Source organism: Panthera leo, chromosome A1 (assembly GCF_018350215.1).
Source record: "Panthera leo isolate Ple1 chromosome A1, P.leo_Ple1_pat1.1, whole genome shotgun sequence".
NCBI lineage: Eukaryota > Metazoa > Chordata > Mammalia > Carnivora > Felidae > Panthera > Panthera leo.
Genome location: NC_056679.1, coordinates 72164616 through 72191715, shown reverse-complemented (window position 1 = coordinate 72191715; position 27100 = coordinate 72164616). Strand labels below are relative to the sequence as shown.

Sequence of the window (27100 nt, the reverse complement as noted above, 5' to 3'; positions counted from 1 at the left end):
CGATCATTGCTTTTTCACATTCCAGCTCCACCAAGCTCTCTAGGCCAAGTGTTCTCACTTCTGTGCATTTTACAAACTTCCACCAGACCCCATTGTCCTATGTTGACTCTCCTTGTGATGAGAAGGAGAAATGGCAGTTGGTAGTCTGAGAGACAACCTCTGACCTTTTCACGAAGGGACAGAAGGCTAGAGGCTGGATTCAGGCTGTGCGTTTGGTGCAGCTCTAAGAGATATTCCCCATGGCTGTGTCAGCAGCCTGCCAAAGTACAACTCGTTGACTAGCATGAAAATATTCCTCAGGGAAAGAGGAAATATATGACAAGGCAGGAGGTAGGATTTGACGTGATACAGATTTGGGAAAATGAAATGTGACAATTGCTAATGCTGTGCAGTTCAATGGAAACTGGCACATTGCAGACTCCCAACAGGTATTGAAGTGTAAAAAAAGCGTTCAGTTGTGTTGATTACACTATGATTAACTCCATCTAACTAGGAGAGCATTTACAACAGTGTCTTATGGGTCAAGTTGTTTAGATCTTGCCATTTCCAGAATGTCTTCAGGGGCACCTGGGTGGCTCAGTTGGTTAAGCACTGAACTCAGTTGTTCAAGCACAAGTTGACTCTTGAACACGGCTCAGGTTATGATCTCACGGTTCACGGGATTGGGATTTGTCGGGCTCTGTGCTGACAGCCTAGAGCCTGCTTGGGATTTTCTCTCTTTCTCTGAACCTGTGTGTGTGTGTGTGTATGTGCCTCCCCGACCCTCCCTTTCTCCCCCCTCACTCAAAACAAACAAACAAACAAACAAACATGAATAAAATGTCTTCAGCCATGTTACCAGTAACCACACAGATGAACATCAGCTGACTCAGTTGGCGTTCTATTTATACGTGTTACCTAAAGTTGTATTTCTTGTTAGTCTTTGAATGGATAGATTAAAACGTGTGGAGTGAAAAGCACAATGATGCCTGCCTTATACTTTACTTGAGTATAATGCTTCTACCAAAAGCTATTTTGTTGTAACAAATTAGTGAATTTATTGTTCGCAATCTCAAACTCACTCAGAAAGTCTAGACTTTACACAATGGGATTTGAAGAGTTCATTGAAGATTTTACCCAGCTGAAGGCAAATATCACTAATTTCCTATTTAAGGCATGCTATTTCAAAACATTGTTATTACTGGGTGAGATTTAATGCAGTACTCTGTAACTTGACCCTCTCAAGGTAAACACACATCTCTAAGCTTTTTCAAAACCTTTTTAAGAGTGCTATTAGGAATCAGACAAAATGACCCTACCATTTGGGTTTCAGCTTCCTTGAGTTTATTCAAGTCTCGTAGCTATGGAACAACCTAGAATGCTTTATCTACAGTACAATACGGTACGTCATATTGCTTCCTACACAGATCAAGAATACATACCATTTTGTGCTCATTGTCACCTGCAATCAGAGTCAAAATGACAAGAGTTAGTAGATTTCTCCCCAATGCTAACTCTTCGTCAGTTTGTCTCAGTGACTCTTCTGTTGGGGTATTTCCCCAGAGATGGGAGATTTTAACTGTGATTTCGAGCCATTGGGTTGTGAATTAAATATTTGCAGAGAAATGCAGAGAAATAGAATTCTATTCTACTAGAATAGAAAGGCTCTTCATTGCTGTGTACTTGACCAACAAACCTAAATAAGCATGTGTCTGCCATTGGCTTTCCTGTAGCGCTCAGAACACTGAACGACTCTTGATAGAAGGAACCCATGGTCAGGTAGGTTCCAAACCTTGATCTTTTCCTTGGCTGGCCAAGTGACAGACAGTAGTCACTTGGGTCTTTAAAATATGCCAAAGTACAACAGAGATTGTGGTATGAATATCTCTTTATCTTTTTTCAACTAGCTAGAAAATTTCTGTATATGTCATTATCTTGTGTTGTTTTTTTCCCCCGTCATTTTTAAACATTATATAAACTAGAATGGAGAGTTTGGTTTATGCCTTCCCCCTACAAGTTCTGTGATTTATTTGGAGATTCACAAAATGTATTTATTTCAGTTAAACGTTATTTTTGATAGTGCCTGAGTGGCTCAGTCAGTTGGGCATCTGACTTCGGCTCAGGTCATGATCTTATGGTTTGTGAGTTTGAGCCCCACCTTGGGCTCTGTGCTGACAGCTCAGAGCCTGGAGCCTGCCTCAGATTCTGTGTCTCCCTCTGTCTGCCCCTCCCCCATTCATATTCTGTCTCCCTCTCTGAAAAACAAATAAAACATTACAAAAAAATTTTAATTTATTTTTAGTACAAATTAAACACACAAATATACAGCATTATTTTGTTGTTTTTATATAACAAATGTCACTGATTTAAGGCCTCCGGCTTTAGAAGTCTTTGTGAATAAATAATACTAGAAAAGGAATGTACCTAATTTATATTTTGGTCTGAGAGGTAAGATTACTATATTAGAATTGTAAGGCATAAATTCTCAATAGAGGGTTGAGTGAAATAATGCAATTTTTTCTCTTTCAAGACAATAATTAATTCTACAAAGTACCAAATGTGCTGACTTTGAATTTTTTGTAACGCCTTTTAATTTATTCAACAAATGCTCTTCAAATACTAGTTAAAGACCATTGTAGATGCTTAGGATACCAGTGAATAAATAAAATCACTGCTATCCTAAAGTTGAAATTCTAGTGAAAAGAGGCAAACAACAAACAAGTTGAAAGAAACACACCCAGTGAGGATTGACAAGAGAAAAAGAAAGCAATGTAAACAAGATAGGGCATGTGAGGGATGAGAGGAGGGGTATATTTTATAAAGGGTGATTCTGAAAGACTAAGCAGGAGATAATTGAGCAGAGACATGAAGAACATGGAGTAGGGTGGGCCTTGTGGGTATGAGTGGAAGAGCATTCAGAGTAATGCTATATATAAAGGAAATAGCAAATACAAAGGCCCATAGAGAAGTATTAAAATGATAGAATAATCAGAAGAGAGCCACCCATCTTAGCTCAGGCTACTATAATAAAACATCATAGACTATGTGGTTTAAACTACAGATACTTATTTCTCAGAGTTCTTGGGGCTGGAATTCCAAAACCAGGGTGCCAGCATGGTCAGTTTCTGGTGAGACCTCTCTTCCTGGCTGGCAGATGGCTCCCCTTTCATGGTGTTCTCCCATGACCTTTCCTCAGTACGAGTGCATGGAGCATGTTCTCAGGTCTCTTCCTCCTCTTTGAAGGACACCAATCCCATCCTGAGGGGATGTGCTCACCTAAACCTCATTACCTTCCAAAGGCTTCATCTCCAAGTCACATCACACTGGAAATTAGGACTTCAACATATTAGCTGGAGGAGGCATGAACATCCAGTCCATATACCACCTACAATGACCATTCATCAAATGCTTGACCTCTCTTTCCTACCACATTAAAGACACATGGTTTTCTCCCTTCTGATCATGAACTTCTATGTTACATCTCAGACAGCTGACAGAAAATACTTTCTTATGTAAGTTTTATTTGCTGGCCCTTGCTGTTGAAGGTGTATGGAACTATATAAACTGAGAATGTTATCTTCTCTCTAATACCTGTGTTATTTTCGCATCATCTAACATCTCAGAGTGAGGAACCAAGACCTGAAGGTTTAAGGATAGATGTAGACTGGATTGATTGGTGAAGAATGAATGGAGTTATCCTTTTCACATAGGCTGAAAGGCAGGTAAGATACATGGAGATTAAATTATCGATTAGGACACAAAGAGTCTTAATTACAAATACATGTTTCATTCTTGTCATTGACCTGTGTCATATCCTTATGAAGTCATGAGTTGAGTTAAAAACAACTTTAGGTGTTATTTAGAAGAAATTTCTCAGATAGGCAGGCTCAGCAAACATTACAACTGCCAATCTACTTCCCAAGTAGGTCATCTAGTTAGTGAGTGCTCAGAGAAGTGCAGTTTTAACAGTAGTTGTTACAAGTAGAGCCTAACTAAGGTTGTATATTCTAGGCTGGGCAGTTGTATAGCCCTCTGTTGAGTCATTGAGCCTACCATCAGCTACACACCTCTGATGTGTTTCAGATTCTCTTCTCTATGAGTATCCCATCAGGGACTTGTGAAGAGTGAACTTGGACCCAGGGCCAGGACTTCATTTTTATTCTCTGTGAATCTCATTATATCTAACCTATCACTCCAACTTCTTAGAATCTTTTTAGATCTAGATTCTATCATTCAATATATTTACCAAGACTCTTAGCCTCATGATATCTTCAATTTGCTTAATATCTCATGTTCACTAGGAAAAGTGTTAAAGTGGATTGGATACAAGATGGAACTTTATGTCTGGCTACTATCAGCCCTGCTCAGGTTGATACAGATTCAAGATCTTTAGATGAGATCATGCAAGCTATTGTTCACTTCCAGCAGGTAAATTCCTTAGTCACAGGTCTCATGTGCTGTACTTCATATGCCTCATGGATGCCTTCATATGCCACAGTCTGGCAATCCTCTTGAAAGAAATTAGGAGCGTCTGAAGTAATTTCTTCTGTTGTACATTTCTAGGTTTTATGGATATTGACAGTTTTCATTTATTCACAAACCATACCTTTCGATAATCAATTCTAGATTTTTTGCTCAGACCATACAATGACATAACTAGCATATAGTTAAAGGATCCATTTTTTCTTATTTTGAAATGTAGAACTGTCTTGATTTTCCGGTGTTACTATTGATTTCCACAGATCTACAAAGACCAGGGATGGTGTGTGAGTTGTTTTTCTGATAAAACAGAAAACTATTAATAGTTAAACACTAGTATTTGTTGGAATTCATTTTGTTCCCCAGGTGACCTTCAAAATTTAACAATAGGAAACTAGAAATCTTGTCATTAAAATAGTAAATGAAATTTAACATAATATTGTCACTTGCCATTTAACGGTATTAGAATTTTTCAGGGAAGTCCTAGAGTTTGTTCAAGCAATTGTTTTAAGAAAAAATTAAAGTAGTAGGGCCTTGGCTTTCTATGGCCCTGATTTTTTTAGACTTGCTTTTGAACAGTGAGTGTGATTGGTCATTTTCTAGAGGGCAGTCATGACTTTTTAACATAAATTTTTTGGAATTGGAACTATAATTCCAACACCCTCTTTATTATTTTTTAATGTTTATTTATTTATTTAGAGAGAGAGAGAGTGAGGAGGGGAGGGGCAGAGAGAGGCAGAGAGAGAATCCCAAGCGAGCTCCATGCTGTCAGTGCAGAGTCCAATGTGGGGCTCAAAACCATGAACCATGAGATCATGACCTGAGCTGAAACCAAGAGTTGGATGCTTAACTGACTTAGTCACCCAGAGGCTCCATCCCTTCATTTTAATAGAAGATGAAAAATCAGAAGATAAGGCTTTATTGTACTCATCAAGGAAATTAAGATAGAGAAATATTATAAAATTGGTTATAGGGCTACAATTTATGCAATTCCTACCTTAGCCTCAATAAAATGATTTTTCAAGATACCCAGCAGTGAAATTGATTTTGCAAACTACCATTTACAGGTACTAGATATTCTTTTTGTAAATCAAGAGTGTGTAATTCAGATTTAGAGATAAAACATATGTAGTAATAAATATGACAGAACTCAGAACATGGCCATTATTATTATAATACAATTATAAGACCATTATCAGGAAAACTCAGAGAATTTTTCAATATAGTTGGGACATTGTAGAGGGATTTGTGGAGCAGGTGGCATGATGTGAGGCTTGAAACACTGTGGTTGTTGAAGGTAAGAACTTTTTGGTGGAAGGAAACATGGTAATGAGAAAGTGCCATGTCCTGGCAGGGGTGAGGTAGAAGAAATCAAAGAAAAATAATCTTAGCAGGCAATTAGCATACAATAGATGCTCCATAAGTACCTGTTAGCATTTTAATGACTACACGGATGTATGAGATGGTTGGTTAAGGCAGTTTCTGTGTATCGTATGTCAAAAGAAATTTAGAGTTTGTGCTTGAAGGTGCGGGAGCCACTGATGGCTTTTGATCAAGGGAACAGCAGGAACAGTGCTTTGAGCACCCAAAGCATTGGAAAGCCATTTTAAAGATACACTTTATGCTTACTTCTCATAGATTTTCTTAGCACTTTAAATCTTCCTGTGATACTGTTTATGAAAATTATCATGTAAATAGGCAACATTTGACAATAGGTGTTGATAGAGAGAATATTAAGTCACCAGACAATCCGAAGTCTTAGACAAAAGCCTTTTTAAGAAAAGGTAGAAGAGAGACGAGCAGTGAACGTAGAATAAGCCCCAAAGAGATGTATTTTATTTTCCAGACTCCAGGGACTGAAATGGTTCCAAAGAATTTAATTGGCATAGTCTTGCCTTTCATTCTAGGTACTGGTTCATATTTCACTCAGATTTATCTCTGTCAAAAATAGTTTCATCTAAGGACACTTTGTCACCCTACCTTGACTAAAGAAGTAGATTTTCCCCTGAGCTGCTGGTGCCATAGTCTGTGCAAAAAGAACCATTCACATCACCCCTATTTTGGTATTAGATGAAGAGACATGAGATTTCCCTGGCAGTTGGGAAATCCTTTTCCCCATTAGGATTTTATTAGGTTATTTAGCAGCCACTAAGTTTAGCCCAAAAGAAGAGGTGGAAGCAGCCTCTGAAAGTTCTAGGCTGATCCTTCCACTTATCTAAATTCCATTTCTGCTTCTACAGAAAAGAGCCAGATAATAAATCTGATCCTCTCTCCTCCACGGTGATAGCTCCCACCCAAGGGAATTTATTCTAAGACCAAATAGGATGGGATCTTGAGGATTGGGAAGTGTCTTAGACATCATCGAGTCCTTCCTCTCAAGTTTACAGCCGAGTAAAAGATTAAATTATTTCCCTGAAAGTAACGCACGTAGAAAGGTCTCTTGTAAAATTAAAATAAGTCAGACAAATTGTTCACTAAATGAAGAACACCTGCCTCACAGCCTAGGGATCAGAGGTTTGGCAGGGTGTCGAACACCTTGAGATAACCAAGCCCTGAGTCCAACCAGGAGCAGTCTGCATATGAGAATGTGCCATTGATGCCATTTTCACTGACCATTGACTGTGCACTGATGCTATGATGGTCCTTAGCCACCTCGATCACTCTCTGACTCACCACCTCGGTCTCTACTCCACCCTGCCTCCCAGTACACTGGGCCTGTGCTTCATTCCCTCTGTATTCAGACTTCTATGTGAGAGTATCCAACTGGCTACCATAGCTCATATGTGATGACTTAGTGGCGAGGGCAGGGAGAAGGGGACAGGGAGGTGGGTGGAGTGGTGAGAAGGTGAGTCCCTTCCCCTTGTCTATCTTGAGATTCTCTCCAAATTTGGAGTAGTTACAACAACAAGGACACAGTGAAGCTCTGTAGACTTCTGCAAGTACCTCTGTTTTGCACTAGACATGGAAAGTAGTCACGGGGCGTGGGAAGGGCATGCCCGGGCAGCCTGAACCAAGACTGGCTCAGAAGTGCAGCCCTAACAGGAACAGTGCTTTCGTGACTATTGTCACTGTTATTGTTTTTCTCATTCAGAAGCAACCAGACACCTGTTAAGCCTATAAGCTAGAGTTTCTCAAAGCGTGTTAGAAGATACTGCCTGCATAAGAATCATCTGCATACTTATTAAAGCAAATACCTTATCCCAACTTAGAACTGTAGAATAAAAATCTGTGGGGTCTAAATACTGAATTTTGAGAACCATTGATTTACTCAGGGCCCAATATCTATGTGTTGGTAAGGTGTTACATCCTTTCACTAACTCCTCTGACTTGTTGTCAATCACATAGAGAACTAGAAAGTTCTGTAACTAGTTCCAGAAATGGGGGAAAGTTTTAGCTTTGGATTCCTGGGTACCAAGTCCCTGTGATTAGTTACTGTCTTTGTAATTACTATCTCCTTATAGCAACTATGTCTTTCTGCTTTGCAAGGGCAGAAAAACTTAAAATATAAAGTATATTAAGTTCTCACTATGCACTCATCATACATCTGTGCAGAAGAAATTTCTATGCCAAAAGTCACACGTGCATGCCAACTTGGCTCTTAAGAGTTTATTATGTTATTTAGCTGTCACGACTTTAGATTTGCAAAGTATGGTCCCCAGGCAAGCATCAGCAGCATCCCCTGATGTGATGTAAATTCTCCCCAGACTTCTGTTTCGGCTAGCTTTCTAAGTGATTCTGACGCACACCAAAGTTTGAGAGTGGCTCCTCTAAGCTTCCTTATCCATGCTATAAAAATAATAATTTATATGTCATTGTTATCCTTTAATAATAATATCCTACATTATTTTCTATTGTTGTAAAACTAAGCTAATGTGCAAAAAATCACTTTGCCTAAAGAAAGGATTTGATACACAGGAAAAGTATCCAAGAGTCTATATTTAATTTTTTGATGTTGCTCCAAGGTTCTAATCGCTTGATTTCCAGTGAATCCATAGGTGGCCTATATAAGCAGTCACGTTAGAAGTCACATGTAAAGGTTATGAAGGGATCCGGATGTTGTAAAGCTGTAGCACTTGACAAGAAAAATGAGGTTTTTTTATTTCCCATTTTTAAAATGAGGACCAGCCTGTCCATTTTTCTACTGTCATTTAAAGCCATTTCAAGACTTCTTCACAGATGACTTCAACATGGCATTGACAAGGCTTAGTGGGTCTTTCAATTTCTTAATCCCAGGGTTTCTTAGGGCTAAATACCATAATCTCTACCTCTTTATCTATTTCACCCAGATAAAAATCCCTGATTCTGAACTTGCATTCGATTTTCAAAATGCCTCATTTTGTGACTCAAATTCATGGCAAGTGACATTTCCAAGACTGAGGATTGAGATTGAAATACGTGTCAACCCCACTAGAGGGTGACCTTTATCTAAGGCAGGGCGCAGATAAACGCAGGGTGTCCTCAGCAGCTTCTTCAGCATTAGATTTGTGCTGCTGTTTATTCAAAGTGAGAGAGAGGCCCAAGGCACCACTTCAGGCTGACTCAGACCTGAATAGCTGCCCATTTCTAAACAACCCAGTAGTTTGCTGGGAACATTTAGAACTGAGCCATTGCTTACATTCGGTTTGGATCGCAGGGCAAATTCTTTACTCATAAATGCATGCCTCAATTTTAAAATTCTTATCTGTTTTAATTCTGCTTCTCAAATACCCTCTCTTCCCCACCCTCAGAAAAAAACAAAAACAAAACATAAATGAACATATGAGAAAAGACAACCATGTCTTTGTTTTTTAGAAACAAAATAGAACAAAAGAGGCCGGAGGATTTTGTTAAGTTCCATGTAGCAATTTAAACATGAGACCAGTATTTTCTCTAGATACCAAAGAACAAGGAAAGGCACAATCAGAATGTTCAGGCCATGATCAAGGAGTGCAGTTCAGATCCAACCCTAAGAGGTTAATATTGAACACCAGATTTAGGTTCCCTTCCACAGTTTAGATTTAGGAAGTAATATATTTGCAAATGTTATACTAGTAACTCTGCTAAAAAATCTCTCAATTAGACACCAGAGTTCAATGTGATTTTAAAAACCATCTTAATAAATATCTCTTTGTAGCATGTAAAATTAACTCAAAACTTTCAACACTGTGAATTCAAATGATATTTATGTATTTTGGATGCTTGATTTACTAACGTGATTTTTTTCTACCTTGATTTTTAATAATTTTAACAGGAAAAAAAAGCTTGGCATGGGATAGTGCCAACTGAATTAAAACACGTCGGTTGTACTCTTTTCCTCTTTTTTCAGATTATTGTAAAGAATGTTTCTAGAACACTGGATAGCTGTTTTACCAAGAAGAAAATCAATTAACCTCATGTAAAAGAAGACCACAGTAATTAGCCAGGACTTTTAGATACAAATGGTTTTCATTTTTATCCACCTCCATAAACCAGAAAAACACTGTCATATGAAATGCATAACTACTAAAATACGAAGAAAGTTTTTCTGTGGCATGAGTTAGTCTCAATTAATTCTTAACTTTCATCTAAGGTTACAAGGAAAGATTGCCTTTGGAAAGACGGTAGTCTTTCTTTGAAGGATGGGTGGTTTTATCATTATTATATTCTTCAGGGAACAGATCACAGCCTGAATTGAAACCTTTATTCCAGAAAAATAAGCCTGCTGTCCTTTCATACTAAAATAGTATCCATGTACAATTGCGTGTGTTTTCATACGGAATGGGTGTGAACTATTCCAATAACTTTTACAATTCTCTCCAGTTAATGCATTTTTTAACCTGTGAACATTTACTGCTATGTCTAAGATCAGGTATTTTTCCATTAATTAAACAGCTTCCATTTTCAAACAATAGAAAACACTCCTGACAGCTTTGTGGGGTGATGCATAAGTGTGCAGTCTTGCAACTGCGCCAGCTTACGGATGATAGGGAGTTAAACTCTCCTTTGCAAATTAGAATTGGAAAAGGAACATGTCATTGAATCACTTCATGATGGTCGCCTCAAACATTCCTTCCAATGGTGAACTGTGGCTGAACTGTATGACTAACACACACCCCTGTCTGTTGTCCCCTGCTAAGATCTGACCTTTCCTGTGTACACGGAGAGCAACCAATCAGAGAGGGTCTTCAATTCTCTCCCCACTTGAAGATGAGATTGCCCCAACTTTTTCTGAACTCCTTGAAAGTTTAGGGCTTCATTTATTTATTTTCAGCCAACTGTTTGGACTCTTCCTTTTTAAGGTGAAGTTTAAGGGGCTGGTAGGCATACAGAAAGCTACTGGAAGAGACTATGTGAGGGTAAGCAGGGTGGATGGATAGTGTGGGTGATTATCTCGTTTAGTTTTTGCCTCATTCATCATTGTGAGAAAACGTAGAAATGACAGCTTTTCTTTTTTTTTTTAATTTTTTAACATTTATTCATTTTTGAAAGGCAGAGAGAGACAGAGCGTGAATGGGGGAGGGGCAGAGAGAGAGGGAGACACAGAAACAGAAGCAGGTTCCAGGCTCCGAGCTGTCAGCACAGAGCCCGACGCGGGGCTCCAGCTCAGGGACCGCGAGACCATGACCTGAGCCGAAGTCGGCTGCTCAACCGACTGAGCCACCCAGGTGCCCCAGAAATGACGGCTTTTCCAAATATTTACTGAAATGTCTCCTCTGCATTCTTTTTTTAAAATTTTTTTTAAGTTTTATTTATTTATTTTTGAGAGAGAGACAGAGAGAGTGAGTGGGGGAGGGGCAGAGAGAGAGGGAGAGAGAATCCCAAGCAGGCTCTGCGCTGTCAGCACAGAGCCCGATGCGGGGCTCAAACTCACACACCGTGAGATCACGACCTGAGTGGAAACCAAGAGTCGGACTCTTAACCGACTGAGCCACCCAGGCACCCCTCCTCTGCATTCCTTATGGACAAAACTCAGAAATAATTTCAAACACTTCTGCTTCCAGGCATTTTTATGATTTCTGTAAGTAGTGATGTTTCTGTGGTATTTGTGTAGGTTATATTATATGTACATACTTAGACATTCATTTTTCCAGGTTTTCTTCCAACAGTGCTGATGTGGCATATCCATCCTCCTGTCTACATACTTTACCTTCACGTCCATTTGTCTGGGCAAGTGCATCCCACTGCATATCTTAAGTCTACTTTATAGTTCAATGAGGAGAACTAGTTACTGATTTTTCACCAGGTGCAAGAGCTATCATCTTCCTCTTTATCATTATTAGTGGCATTTGGGATTGTCAGTTTCTCCATTTATAAAGTGGAAATCATGGGCAATGTCAGATTTTTTTTTAAGGCAACTTAATTTTAATCTTTATTAAAGGTGTAGTCTAACTATGTGGCTCCAAAGCATTAAAAACGCTAATAATTAGAGGGCACCAAGAAAGGATACCCTCTGGACAGAACTCTGTTAGAATGCTTGGCAACAAGAAGCCAAGCTTCTTTGACACATGGCTACCATGAGGCAGGGGAGGCGCACATATGTGGTTCGCCTCGGTGTCTCCAGCCATCTGCACTGAAACATTGGCCTCTAGAGAGGTATTTTGTTTTGCAGGTTCAGTGACTTCTCCAAGATCATTCTTAATTAAGAGGCCAGAGTAAGTACAAAGATCTATTTAGTTTCCAAATATTCAGACTTAACCCCTGCACTGTGCTTGGGGACGGGGAGATACACAATGATCACTGGACTGTCATCTGTACTTTTCTCTCCTGATGACTTCAATGCGTCTCATTCAAATTTACCGATCTGTTTCGAACCACTTCTTGACCTCTCAACTGATTGAGTTGTCTTTCTTTGCATGTTTATATTGTCCTTAAAAGTGTAGTGACTCTGAGAGCACACTGTCCCTCAGGGGCAGGCTCATGAGAGCTTTGTAACAAGGTGTGGTGATACTTGTTAATTTATTCTCAATTTGCCTCCTCAGAGGGCCTACTGTTTGCTCAGCCTTTTTAGTTGTGACAGCAAATTGGACTGAAAGAGTGAATGGAAGAACTGATCTATGAAACGAGACCTAAAAGCTTACGCAGTTCAATCTGGAAAGATAAACGTGGCAAGTGTAGGCTCAAGTGTATAGATTAATGAAGGCAGAGGGATGTACTGATGGAATTTGTGTTGTTGTTTTACTGTATTACCACATAAAAATGAAAATCATTTTTAAAAGAGTTAGGTGAGTACATGAGTAATGATAAATAACAACTATTAAGGAAACAAGTATCTTGGAGCCTACTGCTAACCTCTTGCCCTGACATTAGTAAGAATAATTGTGTTTTGTAGTATTCTGAAAAAGTCACAAATGTAACTTCCTTTGGCAATTTTGGGGTCATTCTTATGTATTTAACTAATTCACAGACTGGGAATAGAATAGTTTCCTGCCGTAGTAAACTTATGAGGCAAACCTTTCGCAAATGTTTCTGCCCTCAACCCAGAAGTCTATAATGGCCGTCATGCTTTTATGTTTTAGTGGTGATTTGGGAGTCATTTTGCTTGTTGACTGAGACTTCTTTTAAAAGGAGTACAACTATAAGAAATTAAAGGAACCGCCCCCCACTAAATTCCAGTCCTTTCTCTTCCAATTCCATTTGCTCTGCAACTATTAATAGTTCCTCAACTGCGATTTGTCTTTGTTTTAGGAATGCATTCAGTTTTATCAAGTAATTGGGAATTGAAAACATACACACACACACACACACACACACACACACAACTGAAGAAAAAAATGAAAAAACACAACATTGTGGAAATGTACTCTATAGATATTAGAATTAATAGTCTATAAAAGGACAGAAAGTACTATGTAAACTTCTGTTACACACGTAAACTTAATTTTGCTCAAGAATACAAAACTGGGATGTCTGACCTTTTGGAAGCAGCAAGGAACACACGCCAAATGTCAGCCATTTCCACAAGCAAGAAGCATGCACATTGTGTTTGACACTCCCTCACCCTTCATTACCACGTAGGATCACAGAGTACGGGCTATTTGACCTCCTAAAAACTTCTCAAGCCTGACCTTTTCTGTCCAGCCACTGCCAATAGTCTGTTCTGGCACTGCAGTAGACAAATCAGCATTCTTGTATCCAAAGTGACTCACTTCTTTCCCAGTCTTCACACTTCAGCCAGAGTGGTCTTTTCAAATGCCTAACCAACTGCGGCATGCTCTTGCATTAAACTCGTTTGGGGGAAAATCTTCCCCTTGTTTGGGGGAAAGACTAAAACCTTGAACATGACCACCTGCTTCAGCTCATGTCTAGCCTCCACATCATAACTTTCCATGCTGCCTCCTTCACTGTTTTGATTTTATCCCTCAAATGATCTGTCTCTGCTCCTGCCCCAGGGCTGTGCACATGATATTGCCCTTCCCAGGAATATTCTTCACCTCGCTCTAAGCCTAGTTAACTCCTGATGATGTTTCAGATTTCAGCTCAGAGTTTAATGTTTTTCCTTACCAACCCAGGCTAGATCAGATTTGTTTGTTGTATGTTCTCAGACAAATCATTTCTTTTCTTGTAAGAACTTATTTTATGATGATATAATCATTAGTGTAAATATCTGTTGTCCATTAGACTGTATAATCCAAAAGAGGACAGCCTGTATCAGTTTTTGCTCATTGTAATGTCTCAAGAGCTAGAAAGGTGATTGGCAGGTACTAGAAACTTACTGATTTTTTTTTATGGATCAATGAATGCACGACTTTTACATATCATTAAGTATAGAATTTTGCAAATTTGTTTCCATATGGTCAAAGTACTCAGATTTTCAAATGTATTATATCATATCTGAAACAGGAAACTTAGTATTTGTCATGGTAGACTTCCTTCTTTCTTTCTTTCTTTCTTTCTTTCTTTCTTTCTTTCTTTCTTTCTTACCATATATAATTCTTTCCATTTTGTAGTGTCATATTCTCAACCAACAACCTGGAAAGTAAGATAATGCAACTCATTAATGCCTATAAAATTTCATGATATTATATGAAAATAATTCAGTACAAATTTAGACAGAATCGAATCCACAGGAGGCCAGCTTCAGTGGCCTTGGCTTCACCTAGTTAAGAGTTAGCCATAGGTTGACATTTTTCTCTCCTTGGTTGTTCTGCTTCCCTGGAAGGTATTGTATCTTTTCATACTTATCTGGACTCTGTTTGTCCTTGTGTGTTAACCTTTGGAATCATCAAACAAGTTGTTTCAGAATCTGGGAAATCATGCCCAATGTCTTACTAGCTAATAAAGCAAAATCAAGAGAAGATAATCCTCAGGTTTTCATCTTAGTGTGATGTGGGCTTCCTCTGTATTTCATACATTCACTGTTGGTGATTCTTATCAGACCCTGACTTCTTAGTCCAGCAAGGTGATTTATTGGATACTCTGGGAAAAAATTAAGCCCCTTCAAATTACTCCATACTTTTAACATTGTTATTACGAACAAATATTTGCTAAGTAGCAGTATGATATATGTAAAATGTCAAATGGATAGAAATAAGAACATCTTTTCCATTTGTTTGGTTCAAACAAAATATGTGTGAATGATCTTTGAAAGTCCTAGGGCTCAATATAAATTAATGTTATTCAGTAAATACAGCATTTTAGAAGTATTGTAGAACCTGCTTATAGTTCATTCATTTTTCTATGGAAGCTTGCATTTTAAAGGTTGGATAAACTGGTACTTTTGATTGTTTGCTTTGGTTTGCTTTTTATTTATACAGGTAAGTGGTTCTGACTAGGTATGTCTTATTAGGAAACATCGACAACACATGCACTTAATACCAAATAGAAGTTTAATGGAAAGGTCTAATTTAGAGTTTAGGGGCACCTGGGTGGCTTAGTGGGTTAAGCATCCGACTTCGGCTCTGGTCATGATCTCATGGTTCATGAGTTCAAGCCCCGCATGGGGCTCTCTGCTGACAGCTCAGAGCCTGGAGCCTGTTTTGGATTCTGTCTCTCTCTCTCTCTCTCTCTCACCCTCCCCTGCTAGCACTCTGTCTCTCTCTCTCAAAAATAAATAAACATTTTTAAAAATTAATTAAAAAAGTTTAAATGGGGTTTAAAGAAAGGAAAGTAGAAAAAGAAAAAAGGAAAAAGAAGAAGCTTGCAGGTGAGTGTTGAAATTAGCCTAAAGAAAGAAACATGAACAGTCATAGAAATAGTATTAAAATGCAGTTCAAGGAGGTAAGTGGAAGAAAACAAGGACATACTCACTCATAGAATTCGGCAGAATAACAGGCACAGCTAAGTATTTGACATTTTATACTCAGTCAAGACAGAATGGGCTAGCAAGTACATTCAAAAGTACCTTTTGAAAGAACACAATAAAGAAAGAATAAGCAACTGGACTGGGTTTGCTAGGGCATGACGAGATACTGAATACCTCTATTCTAACTATGTTAACTTACAAATTAATTATTATTATTATTATTATTTTGCAAAGCAAATTTTGCTTGTTTTGGCTAACAAAAATTCTAGTGCAATGATTTGAAAATGTTTGCTACCGTCAGTGGTAATGCCTTTGTCTTGTTGGGTGTAAAAGAGATGAATATCTTCCGCAGCAGCCTTTGTCCCATTCAGGAATGTCTCTGCTGTACCCCTCCCCAACCCACACCCTCACCAAGGCCAGAGGCACCAGACTCTGGGAACACAGGCTTTTGTTGTTTTTTTCCCCTCCAGTTATTTTGGAAGCCCTTAATTGTGCCATCTTATTTCTTAAATGCTAACTCCCTGCATTTCTTTATTCTCTCTCAGGTAAATATGACACCTGACAGGACCAGAGCAGTTACAAGTTCCTTTCCAAACCCAACACTCCTGAGACATTAAGGACGAGTAATAAATTAAGAATAAAACAAGTGCTAAGGCTGATAATTTTTTTAAATTTATTTATTTATGTATTTTTGAGAGAGAGAAAGAGAGTGCATGTGTTCACAATCTTGGGAGGGGCAGAGGGAGAAAGAGAGAGAGAGAGAGACAGAATCCCAAGCAGGCTTCACACTCAGCGCAAAGTCCCAAGTGGGACTCAATCCCACAAACCATGAGATCATGACCTGAGCCGAAATCAAGAGTCTGATGCTTAACTGACTGAGCCACCCAGGTACCCCAAGGCTGATAATTTTTAAATACTTTATCCAAATTTACTTAATAATCTTTTCCAGTCCTTTCCTGAGGGTCATTCAACTGAAGGAGAACATTTGTTCTGGAACTCTCTTAACTTGGGTTTGTGGTCGCCCTAGTTGTTATCAAGTCACATTCCTCTCTTAGATTCCCTTTTAGAACTACACTGGGTTGACCAATGATATAACTAGTGATTTAGAGCCCAGGCCATAGAGTCAGACAGATGAGGATCAAACCCTGCTCTGCACAAACTCTTACCCAGATGCTTAACTTTAATGCCATAGTTTGCTAAAAGGAATAAAATGAGATCATACATGTAAAGCAGTTAGCTTTGTGACCAACTTACACTGATAAATGAAAATGTGTTAATTATTACTAAGATGCGTTTTAGTTCTCCTGTAATTAGATTTACACTCACATTTAACCCAGTCTATAATAGAGAAGTGTTCCCTAGACATCTGTGGTAGACAGCAGTATTTATCTTTTTAATTTTTAATCTTTTGCAGAGAGGTATTTCCATAAAATATAAGAACTTTAAATTACTAAAAAATTATTTTTAAAAATACAAATAAAAGGGCAGCATTTTTAATTTTACATTCAACAAATACTCTTAAATTGCTACAGAAATTTAAAAATGCTTTTGCTCAATTTCTGTACTTGTTTCATTGCAGACAGGGAATAAATAATTTGTAGCCGGGCACAGGTCCCTGAACCAAACTTTAAGTAGTCCTATGATGGAGACTATGTAATATATTCTGTCATTTACCTTTTGAATGAGATGACCCTATTTCTAAAATGTTCTAAAATATTCCCTGACATTGTCATGATTGGTTTATCTACAACTTCGACTTCACTTGATATTTCTGCTGTAACAAAAGTACCAATCACTAACTGAATCTGTAAAATCCTTAAAATGGAGGATGAGGCAATGCTGATAATCTGACATTGAGACGCCACAAATCTCTGCTTTGATGAAGCCTGTATTTGTCAGACCAAGAAGCTTGCATATCACTGTGTGCATATGTTATCTGTTGACATCATTCACTTAGATCGTCCAGAAAAGATTTTAAAACTCGTAGCAGCACTTTTTCTGGATTTGCTTACATATATTCAGTGTGATTCCCTTCACATAATGCACTGTCGGTTTTACATTTCTCTTTTAGCAAAGTTCAGTACAGTTAGCATATGACCCTGCATATGTTGGAGAAGTATACCGTTGGGAAGCTGATGTGTGATAAAACACCAGAACACAGTTGATCTGAGAGCTCAGTTTTTACTCACAACATCATCCACTATGACACCCTCATCCGATTCCAGCCCTTTCCTCGGGAATTTATGACAGCCGTGGACTGTGTTTTTCTGGGGGGATGGTTGGCAACAGATGGCAGCCAACCCAATTTCTGTTTTGTTCAGTGTTTCTTTAACTGATCAATGGGGAGAAATGTTGTATACAGGTTGGGCGAAGGGGAGAAGGGATTCATTTTGAGTACCCGTATGTTTTCTTGTTTCTTTTTTTTTTACACTCTCTTAAGAATTTGCTTTCTTTCCCTCTGTACAATAATATAGAGAGATGAGTCACCTCTGTCAATATAATAGCATGTATCACTCATTACTGTTTTCCATCTATATTTTCTTTTGCATGCAGGCATAGATATAAAGATCAGCAGATAAGATACATATTTTCTGTGTTTTAGCTGAAGGATAAAGTAATTATCTGTATCAGTTATCAATCGCCTTTATGACACCATGTACAACCACAAGAGCTGATGTGGCACGTAACTGTTAAGTGCATACAGCTTGTACACGTGGGGGTCAGGTGGAGCTTGGCTAAGCAACTCTGTAGATCTCGGGCAGGACTTGACTGTGTGTCTGGGAATGGGCCAGCCTAGGTTGGAACAGCTGGCTCTACTCCACCGATGTCTCTCCTCAAGCAGGCTAGCCAGGCATGCTGTCATGACTGTGCAGGAGGAGGAGAGACTGTGCAGGAGGTCATCAGACCTCTACTTTCTTCACCTTGACTCACGGTGGGAGGACATGTCAAATTACATGCTAAAGAGCATTGTTCAGGGGAGGGTGAAGCATTTGGGCCATTTTGGCAATTGATTGCATACCTAAAAGAAGAAATACTTTCAGCTAAATTCTATGATAAATGAGTAGGAATAGTTAGATGTATTTATCTTGATGAAAATAAATGTATTTGGGCACGTTACGAAACTCTCCATGATCAATATCTTCCATTCTAAAATGGAGATAATAATGGCACCAATCCTGTAGAATGATAGTGAAGATTAAAATCATTGATTATGTAAAGTGCTTAGCACAGTGCCTGATGCAGAGTATACATAATTTAAGTAAGAGTAAAAGTTGTTAACATTAGTATTATTATCATCATTATTGTGGTAAAGATTTCACTGTTGAGCACTGAAAAATGTGTGAGGATGGTGTACAGTTGGATCCGCAGTTTCTTAAGCATATTTATTTTGTAATTTTTTTGCTAATATTTATAGCACTGATACCATCTGTCCATGTTACAAGCATTATTATTTTAGGGATTTATCCATGTCTATATTCTAGAGAAAACAGATTTAACATTCTAGAACCAGTTGGCATATATTTTTATTTAATCTTAAACTTTCTTACTTTCTTATTTGTTTCCATTTTCTTGCTTTAATAAATGTTATACTAATGTTAAGAAATAGTAGTAAGCTTATGAATAATACCAGTTTAATTGATATTTCCTAAAATTTTCTGATGATTTATTAATTTACTAATGGGAATAGGAACATATTCCAATATTTACCAAGCTCTAATAGTCATACAGATCATCTGGAGTCTTGTTAAAATGCAAATTCTGACTTGGTAGATCTGCAGTGGAGCCCAGGATTTGGCATCTCTGACAAGTTCCCAGGTGAAGAAGTTGCTATTTGGTCCCTGAATAGCAAGCAGATATATATATTCTCCTATGGATAGTTAAAGATTTTATATATGTGTATATATAACATGCGTGAACATACATAAAAGTACATAGTTGTATAAATCAATAGATTAACTAAGTCAATTATTTAGTATAATAAACAAATTACATTCTTGCCACAGTTCTAAACAAATATGTCAATAAGTCATAAAAAAGAAAATATTTATTCAATATAATAAGTTAAAAATATATTTAATAAATAAATAAATATGTCTAAAGATAAATCTGTGTTTATATAATAACATCTCTAAATGTCAAATAGTGTCTTTCCTGGCAAAAGAAAGAAAAAAGACAGAAAGAAAGAAAGAAAGAAAGAAAGGGTCTTCATTTGCAATTTTTTTCTCTAGAAACTACTTCAGGAAGAGCTTTTGGATGTATAAATATAAGCACTGGAGAGCCTGCTTTATTGGTAACAATATACTTCAAACCACTGGGTCTTACAATCAAATAAAAGCTGTCTCCTAAACACAAATGTAATTATGCTTTATTCTGAAGTACATGCACAAACAATTGACTATTTTTTTTTCTTCCTGTGGGTATTAGTCATTGTCTAATATTATGAATATTTGATTATGTAGAGTTTCAGATAACTACATTAGTCACCTCAGTTGTCTGTTTTTGAGAGTTAACTACAAGTTCTGTCTTATCCCCAGATTCACAACTGTAAACTCTTCTAAAAGGTCAGAATATTCTTTCCTTAAATGTAGTCTTCAGGGTACCCACAGTTTCTTTTTAAAGAGCTGAGTAGCATCAGAACAGTATCATTAATGCAAACCATGGATTTTGAAACCATAGAAGGTGAAGGAGAGCAGGTAGGTCTCTACTGATCTCAGGATAAATTCTAGTATGTGATGTCTCTGAGGAGTAGAAAAGGAAGAAAAAAAACCCTGAGAATTCAGGTCACGTGGATCTTTGGGATTCCTGTATGTAGAAATGTCTATTGTACTGAAAGCTGTGAAGAATAATTAAGTCACTACTTCCCTGGCCATAGTAACAGTGAACATTGGAGTTCTATATATTATATAATTACCCATATAAATATAAATATGCCTATAGTTTACAGCTCAATGTACACTTTACCAATTATTTTGCACTTCTATTATCTTATTTGAGGTTTGCAAGAAACCTTTATGATTTGTTACTGTTCTCCGAGGAAGAACTTGGAGTCTGGCTCCCTCCTTCTCTGTTTAAGTCTGGGGAGAAACACTCCAAAGTTCAGGGTCAGGGTCATTACTGAGATATTGATGAGAGAAGACTGGGCTTTTTGATGACTCTGAAAATATAGAAGTTAACATAATATTAACAGGTATTATTTATTGTGCATTGATCATGTGCTATTTGCTAGTGTCTATCTAATATCATTTCTCTACCCTCTCTTTTTAATCTATTTTAGATTTGCCTTACCTTGTAATAGATGCTGTACATTTATCTGGAATGCCTGTTTATATATTTTCCTTTGAAACAGCGGAGGTGGTGGTGATGCTGGTGGTAGGCAAACACTTAGATATTAACCAAATGCAAATTTGCGTTTCTCCTAGTTGATGCAGTGACTGAAGGAATTTGTGAGCTAACTACTTGCGTCTCCTAACCAGAAACCCAAGCTCACAACACACCGTATGGGCTTTTCCAGGGACAAACTCATGAAACTGATTGAAATTGTTTATGCTTGTATATGTGAAAATAGGTAGAATCCAAGTTCAATTTGGCAACACTTAGCTCCTTAGTAATTTGAATTTTAATGAACAACCCCTCCACATTTATCTAGGTTGGGAAGTCCTTAGATCAGAGTTGGTAAAACTTTTTGGCAAATCACCATACAGTAAACGTTGTAGGCTTCGCGGTCCATACAATCTGTCTCAACAATTCACTCCTGAACTTCGGAATGTGGGCTACAAGAGGAGATGGTAGCTGCATTTGTCCCTTGGGCTACAGCTTGCTGGACCACTGACTTACAGCCTCACGGTCACTTTCAGCACTTTGGTTATGGTTTTCCTTAATTATCTGGGTTCGTAGCTCTTCATTAGTTATGAAATACAGAACATAGGCCTTCCCTTCCCTCCACCCTCTTCTTTCATCCAGAACCCAGAAGCCTGCCTTAGTATATGCAAATGGCTTATCGGGGTATTTTCCTAAACAAAGGCATTTCCCTGAGAAGAGGGATTCTGCCCCTACTGTTAAGATAATAAGTGCACCACAGATGGTGCTTTCAATTCAGAACAACCACAGCATAAAAGGAGATAGGAAGTTTTTGTCTAATTGTTCTGTTTTTCTATTCTATGAGTTGACGATTTAGTTTGGCAATGATACAAATTAATATTTAAGCCTCTGCTGGAACTCAACCATTGTTGATGTTGTTATGGTATCGATGGTTCTAAATATAGGCAGGCAAGATAAGAAAAAGACACATCAAACTCCTTATCTGTTTCATTTTGGCAGTTTCGGAGAGTTTCTATTTAAGCTTACATCTAAATAAGCATTCTCATTTTATCACTGCCGGTTTTAGAGCAGTTCACTGGCACAATCATCGTATTACTCAAACGTATAAAAACCATACGATAGGTTAGGGCTGTGCTGCTAAGCCACCTGGGCTCCCTTCTTCATTTAGTGTTTCTGCTCCTCTACATTGGAGGTCTCAAACTACAGGCTCATGGGCCCATCTCTGACCCTGGGTCTATCTGATACTGAAAAACAAAAACAAGAATTAAGAAATAGTTGCTACTATTAAAAGGAAATTGTATCTAGAAACCTGATGTCTTATTTCCTTTGGAAAACCGGGCTTACTAAAGCTCTAAGGTTTCTATTTTCACATGAGAACCGTGTGAGGAACAGCTGTTCTTTTTTATCATTCTTTCCACCACTCTGTCTCTTCAACACTGAGCCTGAGTTGGGGAGCATTTAGCCTCATAATGGTGCCAGGGTTCCAACAGCCAGCTTCACTCTTGTGTCTACCTGGTCAGTAGAGGTACCGAGTTTGTGACCCCTGCTGTCTACATGTCCCCTAGGGATCTCATCAGCAACAATGTCCACCTGTGGGACTATTCACTCCATCTGTCCTCCTAAAGCATGTTGTGGGACTCAGACACAACACTGTGGCCATGTTAATTGCATAGTCGTTATCAAGAGCAGGTATGTTTATGGGTTATGTTTTATTCATTTGGTCAATGCCAGTTTTCCCTTGCAAGGAAATACCTTTTAGAAGGTAGGACCAAGAAAAAGAAAAGGGTTTCTGTCTTCAATAATTTTTAGAACATAGAGCCTTTCTCTGTTTGTCTGGGCTGCAAGGAAGTTCATAACTCAATTTAGCAATGTGTCACAATTCCGGTGCTATTTCTCTTCTTACTTTGTGTGTCTCTGATAATGATATCAACACTGATTATTAAGGTGAACGCACATATATGCATGTACAATCTTCAAGTCCATTTTGCAAGAGACTGGGCTTCAACACATCAGAGTATAAGTGTTACTAATGTCTCAGAACCATCCTCCACACTGACAACAGATATGTGTCTGCAAAATACCAGACTAAATCATTATTCCCTTGCTTATTCAGGAAGGGCTGTCTGCATATCTACCTCTTGCTCATAAGGAATCTAAGTAATTATCAAAGTGTCCAAAACCCTTCACATTTCCCTAATCTACCTTCCTATCCACATATCTGTGAAGTCACTGGCCCACCTCACAGAAGGGGGATGTGGAATGACTTCCTCAGAGTGGCCAGAGGCAAACATTTTATCTAAAAAGACTTAGTGTCAGAGGCACCCGGGTGGCTCATTCGACTCTTGATTTCAGCTCAGGTTATGCTCTCACGGTTCCTGGGTTCAAGTCCCACACTGGGCTCTGTGATTACAGAGCAGAGCCTGATTTGGATCTTCTGTCTCCCTCTCTCTGCCCTCCCCCACTTGTTCGCTCTCTCTCAAAATGAATAAATGTTAAAAATAATTAATTAATTAATTTTTTTAAAGTAAAAAAAGAGAAAGACCTAGTGTCCGAGGTCCTGAAGTATACTCTAAGAACAAATGATTTCTTCCACATCTAGGATCTTCATTCTCTTTCATATATAATTTAGGGTAGAGACCATGTGACACGTTCCTAATTTGCTATTGGTAATGTCCTCTGAGCAGTGGGGATCAGATGGGGATAGGGATTGACTACTCTGTGTAACTACTTTTCCAACACTGGAGGCCCTGGTGTCTCTAGGGAAAGGCCAGTCAGTAATCCTATCAGTAAGGTGAGCCAGGCTCTGGGCAGAGACTGGCTATCCCAGATGGCAGGTGCCAGTTCCTGTGACCCCGGAGTGGCCTCCCGGGTCAGCTCTTCTCCACCCCCCTCCCAGCTGGTTTTGAGACAGGTTTTAACAGGTAAAACCGGATGCCTTGGCCTGTCTCAATAAAAGGCCAGCGACACACAGAGTCTAATTTGTTTGTCATAGAAGGTGCACATGCAAATAGTATGTTGTATTCATTAGTCTTTTGAGGGCAAGCCAGATTTACAGCATTCCACTTTATTTTTCCCCACCACAAATGTGTGAGCATGCATCCTTTAGTCAGTCCTCCCTCTACAGCATGGCCTGATTAACTCAGAGACTGTCATTTATTAGCAAGAGAACTAATGGGAGGATATTTGGAAAAATAAGATATTGTAGAAGGCCAGAATATTTATTTGGGTGGGATCTCATTCAAACCTGAGCTGGCATCATATAGAAGAAATGAAGACCTACTGAAATTCCTTTGGGAGGGGCTAAGCCCACCTTTTGGCTACTTTCATCTCATCAAATGAATCACCTTTTGGATCTGTTATCTTTGTCATGAAAAACGTCTGCCATTAACAAAACCTGTTCCCCTTGGAAAACTATTAGCTTTCAGTGAATTAAAGTTATGGGGCACTCTGAATTAATTGTATCCTGCAAGGGACACCATTTGATAATTCACACTCTCATGGGAAATATTGAAAGAACCTTTCCACAGGCAGTAATGTCACATTCCTTATTATAGCTGGCATAACTTTAACTCTTACAGGTTTAATTTTTGGTCCCTAAAGGACATGTTTTTCAGAATGCATAAAGAAAACAATGTATAAAAAAAGAAACAAGTTATTTTCTGCAGTCATAAAAATCTATTCAGGTGAAAATTTTTTCAAGTACAGTGATATTTTTTAAAAGGTCAATGACAAGAAACCTCTATTTTGCATCTATATTTCATATATATATATATATATATATATATATATATATATAGAATAGCACAGTGTTGAACTATTTAAAATAGCCACAAAGACTAGTTAAGTCATTTCTGTGTGTATAACTAGGAAGCTTGAAGTTTTAAATTACTTTTAATAGAAGTCTGTCAGAAATGCCTTTCTTGATTAAAGTTTAGAAGTGCATATGGGGCCCCTGGGTGGCTCAGTTGGTTAAACATCCGACTTCGGCTCAGGTCATGATCTCAGAGTCCTTGGGTTCAAGCCCTGCGTTGGGCTCTGTGCTGACAGCTCAGAGCCTGGAGCCTGTTTTGGATTCTGTGTCTCCCTCTCTCTCTGCCCCTCTTCAGCTCACACACACTCTCTCTCTCTCTCTCTCTCTCTCTCTCAAAAATAAACTTTTTTAAAAAATTTAAAAAAAAAGAAGTGTGTAAAAGTCATCTATGAATATTTATGTCATTAATGGTAATCATATAGTAGGGAGCTTTGGGCTGGTCATTGGTGGAGATCATGGCAGTGAGACTCAGGGCACTTAATTCACTTTACCCTTTCCAGAAAAGCCAGGTGGATTGCAGTCAGGGCAGCTTTTAATGTTTCTCTTCAAAAATTCTAGCTGGGGTGCAGCGCCTGGTCAGCTCATTTGGTTGAGTGTCTGACTTTGGCTCAGGTTGTGATCTTACAGTTCACAAGTTTGAGCCCCGCGTCGGGCTGTGTGCTGACAGTTCAGAGCCTGGAGCCTGCTTCGGATTCTGTGTCTCCCTCTCTCTCTGCCCCTCCCTGACTCGTGCCCTGTCTCTTTCTCTCAAAAATAAATAAACATTTTAAAATTTTTTTTAAAAAATAATAAATCCAGTGGGTCTCCAAAGCATGGAATTAGGTCATTATTTCCAGCTCCCATCTCTATGAGCAGCTGACACAACACCCATCCTCAACTCCCGTGGCTGGCTTGTGTGCCAGCTGATTGTCATGGTTTTCCTTTGAGTTTTGGGTCTGTCTCTTTGTAGGTAAAACATAACACCCTATCATATCAATGATCTAATGCATGGCTAGCAGCTACTAGGGGAGCATATAATTATTCCTATGGAAATAGTGAAAATAGATGAACAAATTCCATAAGTATAAATCTTATTTTTGTTTAGCATATTGTGAGTATTGTGCTTTTTCTGGTTGTACTCTGGCTGAATTGTATACTGTTTCACTGAGACTGTTCTGAGTTTGTGCGTGTCTCCTATTTTCTCGCAAAAGGACATCCATACTCTTGCCTCTGTATATCTTTCCAATAGTAGCAGATTCTTCTCTATTCATTACATATTTAAAAAGTGTGCAAATATTCATTGCATATTTAAAAAGTGTGCAAATACGAGGTGAGGCTGGTCATCTCTGCCCATCTCATTCATCCCCGGCAGACAAATTTCTGGAGGAATAAAGAGAAATTTTGGGGAGGCTTCCATTCCTTCCTCTAACTGTCTTTTCTTCCTCTTGTCTCAACAGGAACTGTTTACCCCTGAATGCAAGTTTAAAGAATCTGTTTTTGAAAACTATTATGTCATCTACTCATCTATGCTGTATAGACAACAGGAATCTGGTAGAGCCTGGTTTTTGGGATTGAATAAGGAAGGGCAAGTCATGAAAGGAAACAGAGTAAAGAAAACCAAACCAGCAGCTCATTTTCTACCCAAGCCATTGGAAGGTGAGTGTTCTGTGTACATTATCCTTCTCAGTTTACCACACATTTATTTTCCCCATTGCTAACTCTACATTGGCCGCAAGGAACTTCATGGAATGGTGGAGATTTTCTGTACCTGGATCTGGGTGGTAATCACACAGATATCTACTTTAGCCATGAATCTAAGGTTTGTACACTTTACTGTACATATGTGCGTGTATGATGTATATATATACACATACACATAGATCATAAACATAGATATAAAGATTTATGGGGTTTATAAAAATATATGCATATATACGTACATATATACATACACAATTGTTTTGAAAATTATGGAATACCAGTATTTGCCCATTTTGATGGTATTTAGCTGAAAGTAATCACATACTTGTGAATTATTGTAATTACAGAAAATGAAGGGTTAATCACTTGGCCTTGAGAGAGTGTTGATATCACAGATCTCCCTTCCAACTATGAAATTGTTTAGTAAACTTTGGTACCACCTTCTTATATATTCACTTGAAAACAATGAAGCCTTGGCATTTACTTTGATCAGATTCACAGAGAGCAGACCACAAAGTGTTGATAATTAATCAGAAGCATCTGCGCCTTTCTCATTAAGGATTCTGCCAAAAGTTCCATTTACCTTATCTACATAATTTTTGAGAACTACAAAAAAAAATTGACATGGAGGC

At 38.3% G+C, this 27100-nt stretch overlaps 1 protein-coding gene across 11 annotated transcripts in view; it reads left to right on the top strand.

The window, feature by feature from the left end:
- The window catches only part of FGF14 (fibroblast growth factor 14), a 631433-nt gene that overhangs the window by 597802 nt on the left and 6531 nt on the right, over positions 1 to 27100 (top strand). For 9 of the 11 annotated variants that reach the window (XR_006200047.1, XM_042930040.1, XM_042930037.1 and 6 more), the window contains one exon: positions 26225 to 26423. Coding sequence is in view for 10 of the 11 variants with exons in the window: in XM_042930040.1 (XP_042785974.1) it covers positions 26225 to 26423 (199 nt within the window). In the remaining variant the exon portion in view is untranslated. Of the gene's footprint in view, positions 1 to 3602; positions 3702 to 4280; positions 4408 to 26224; positions 26424 to 27100 lie in introns of all 11 variants that reach the window. The other 2 variants (XM_042930036.1, XM_042930039.1) reach the window with 2 other exon arrangements.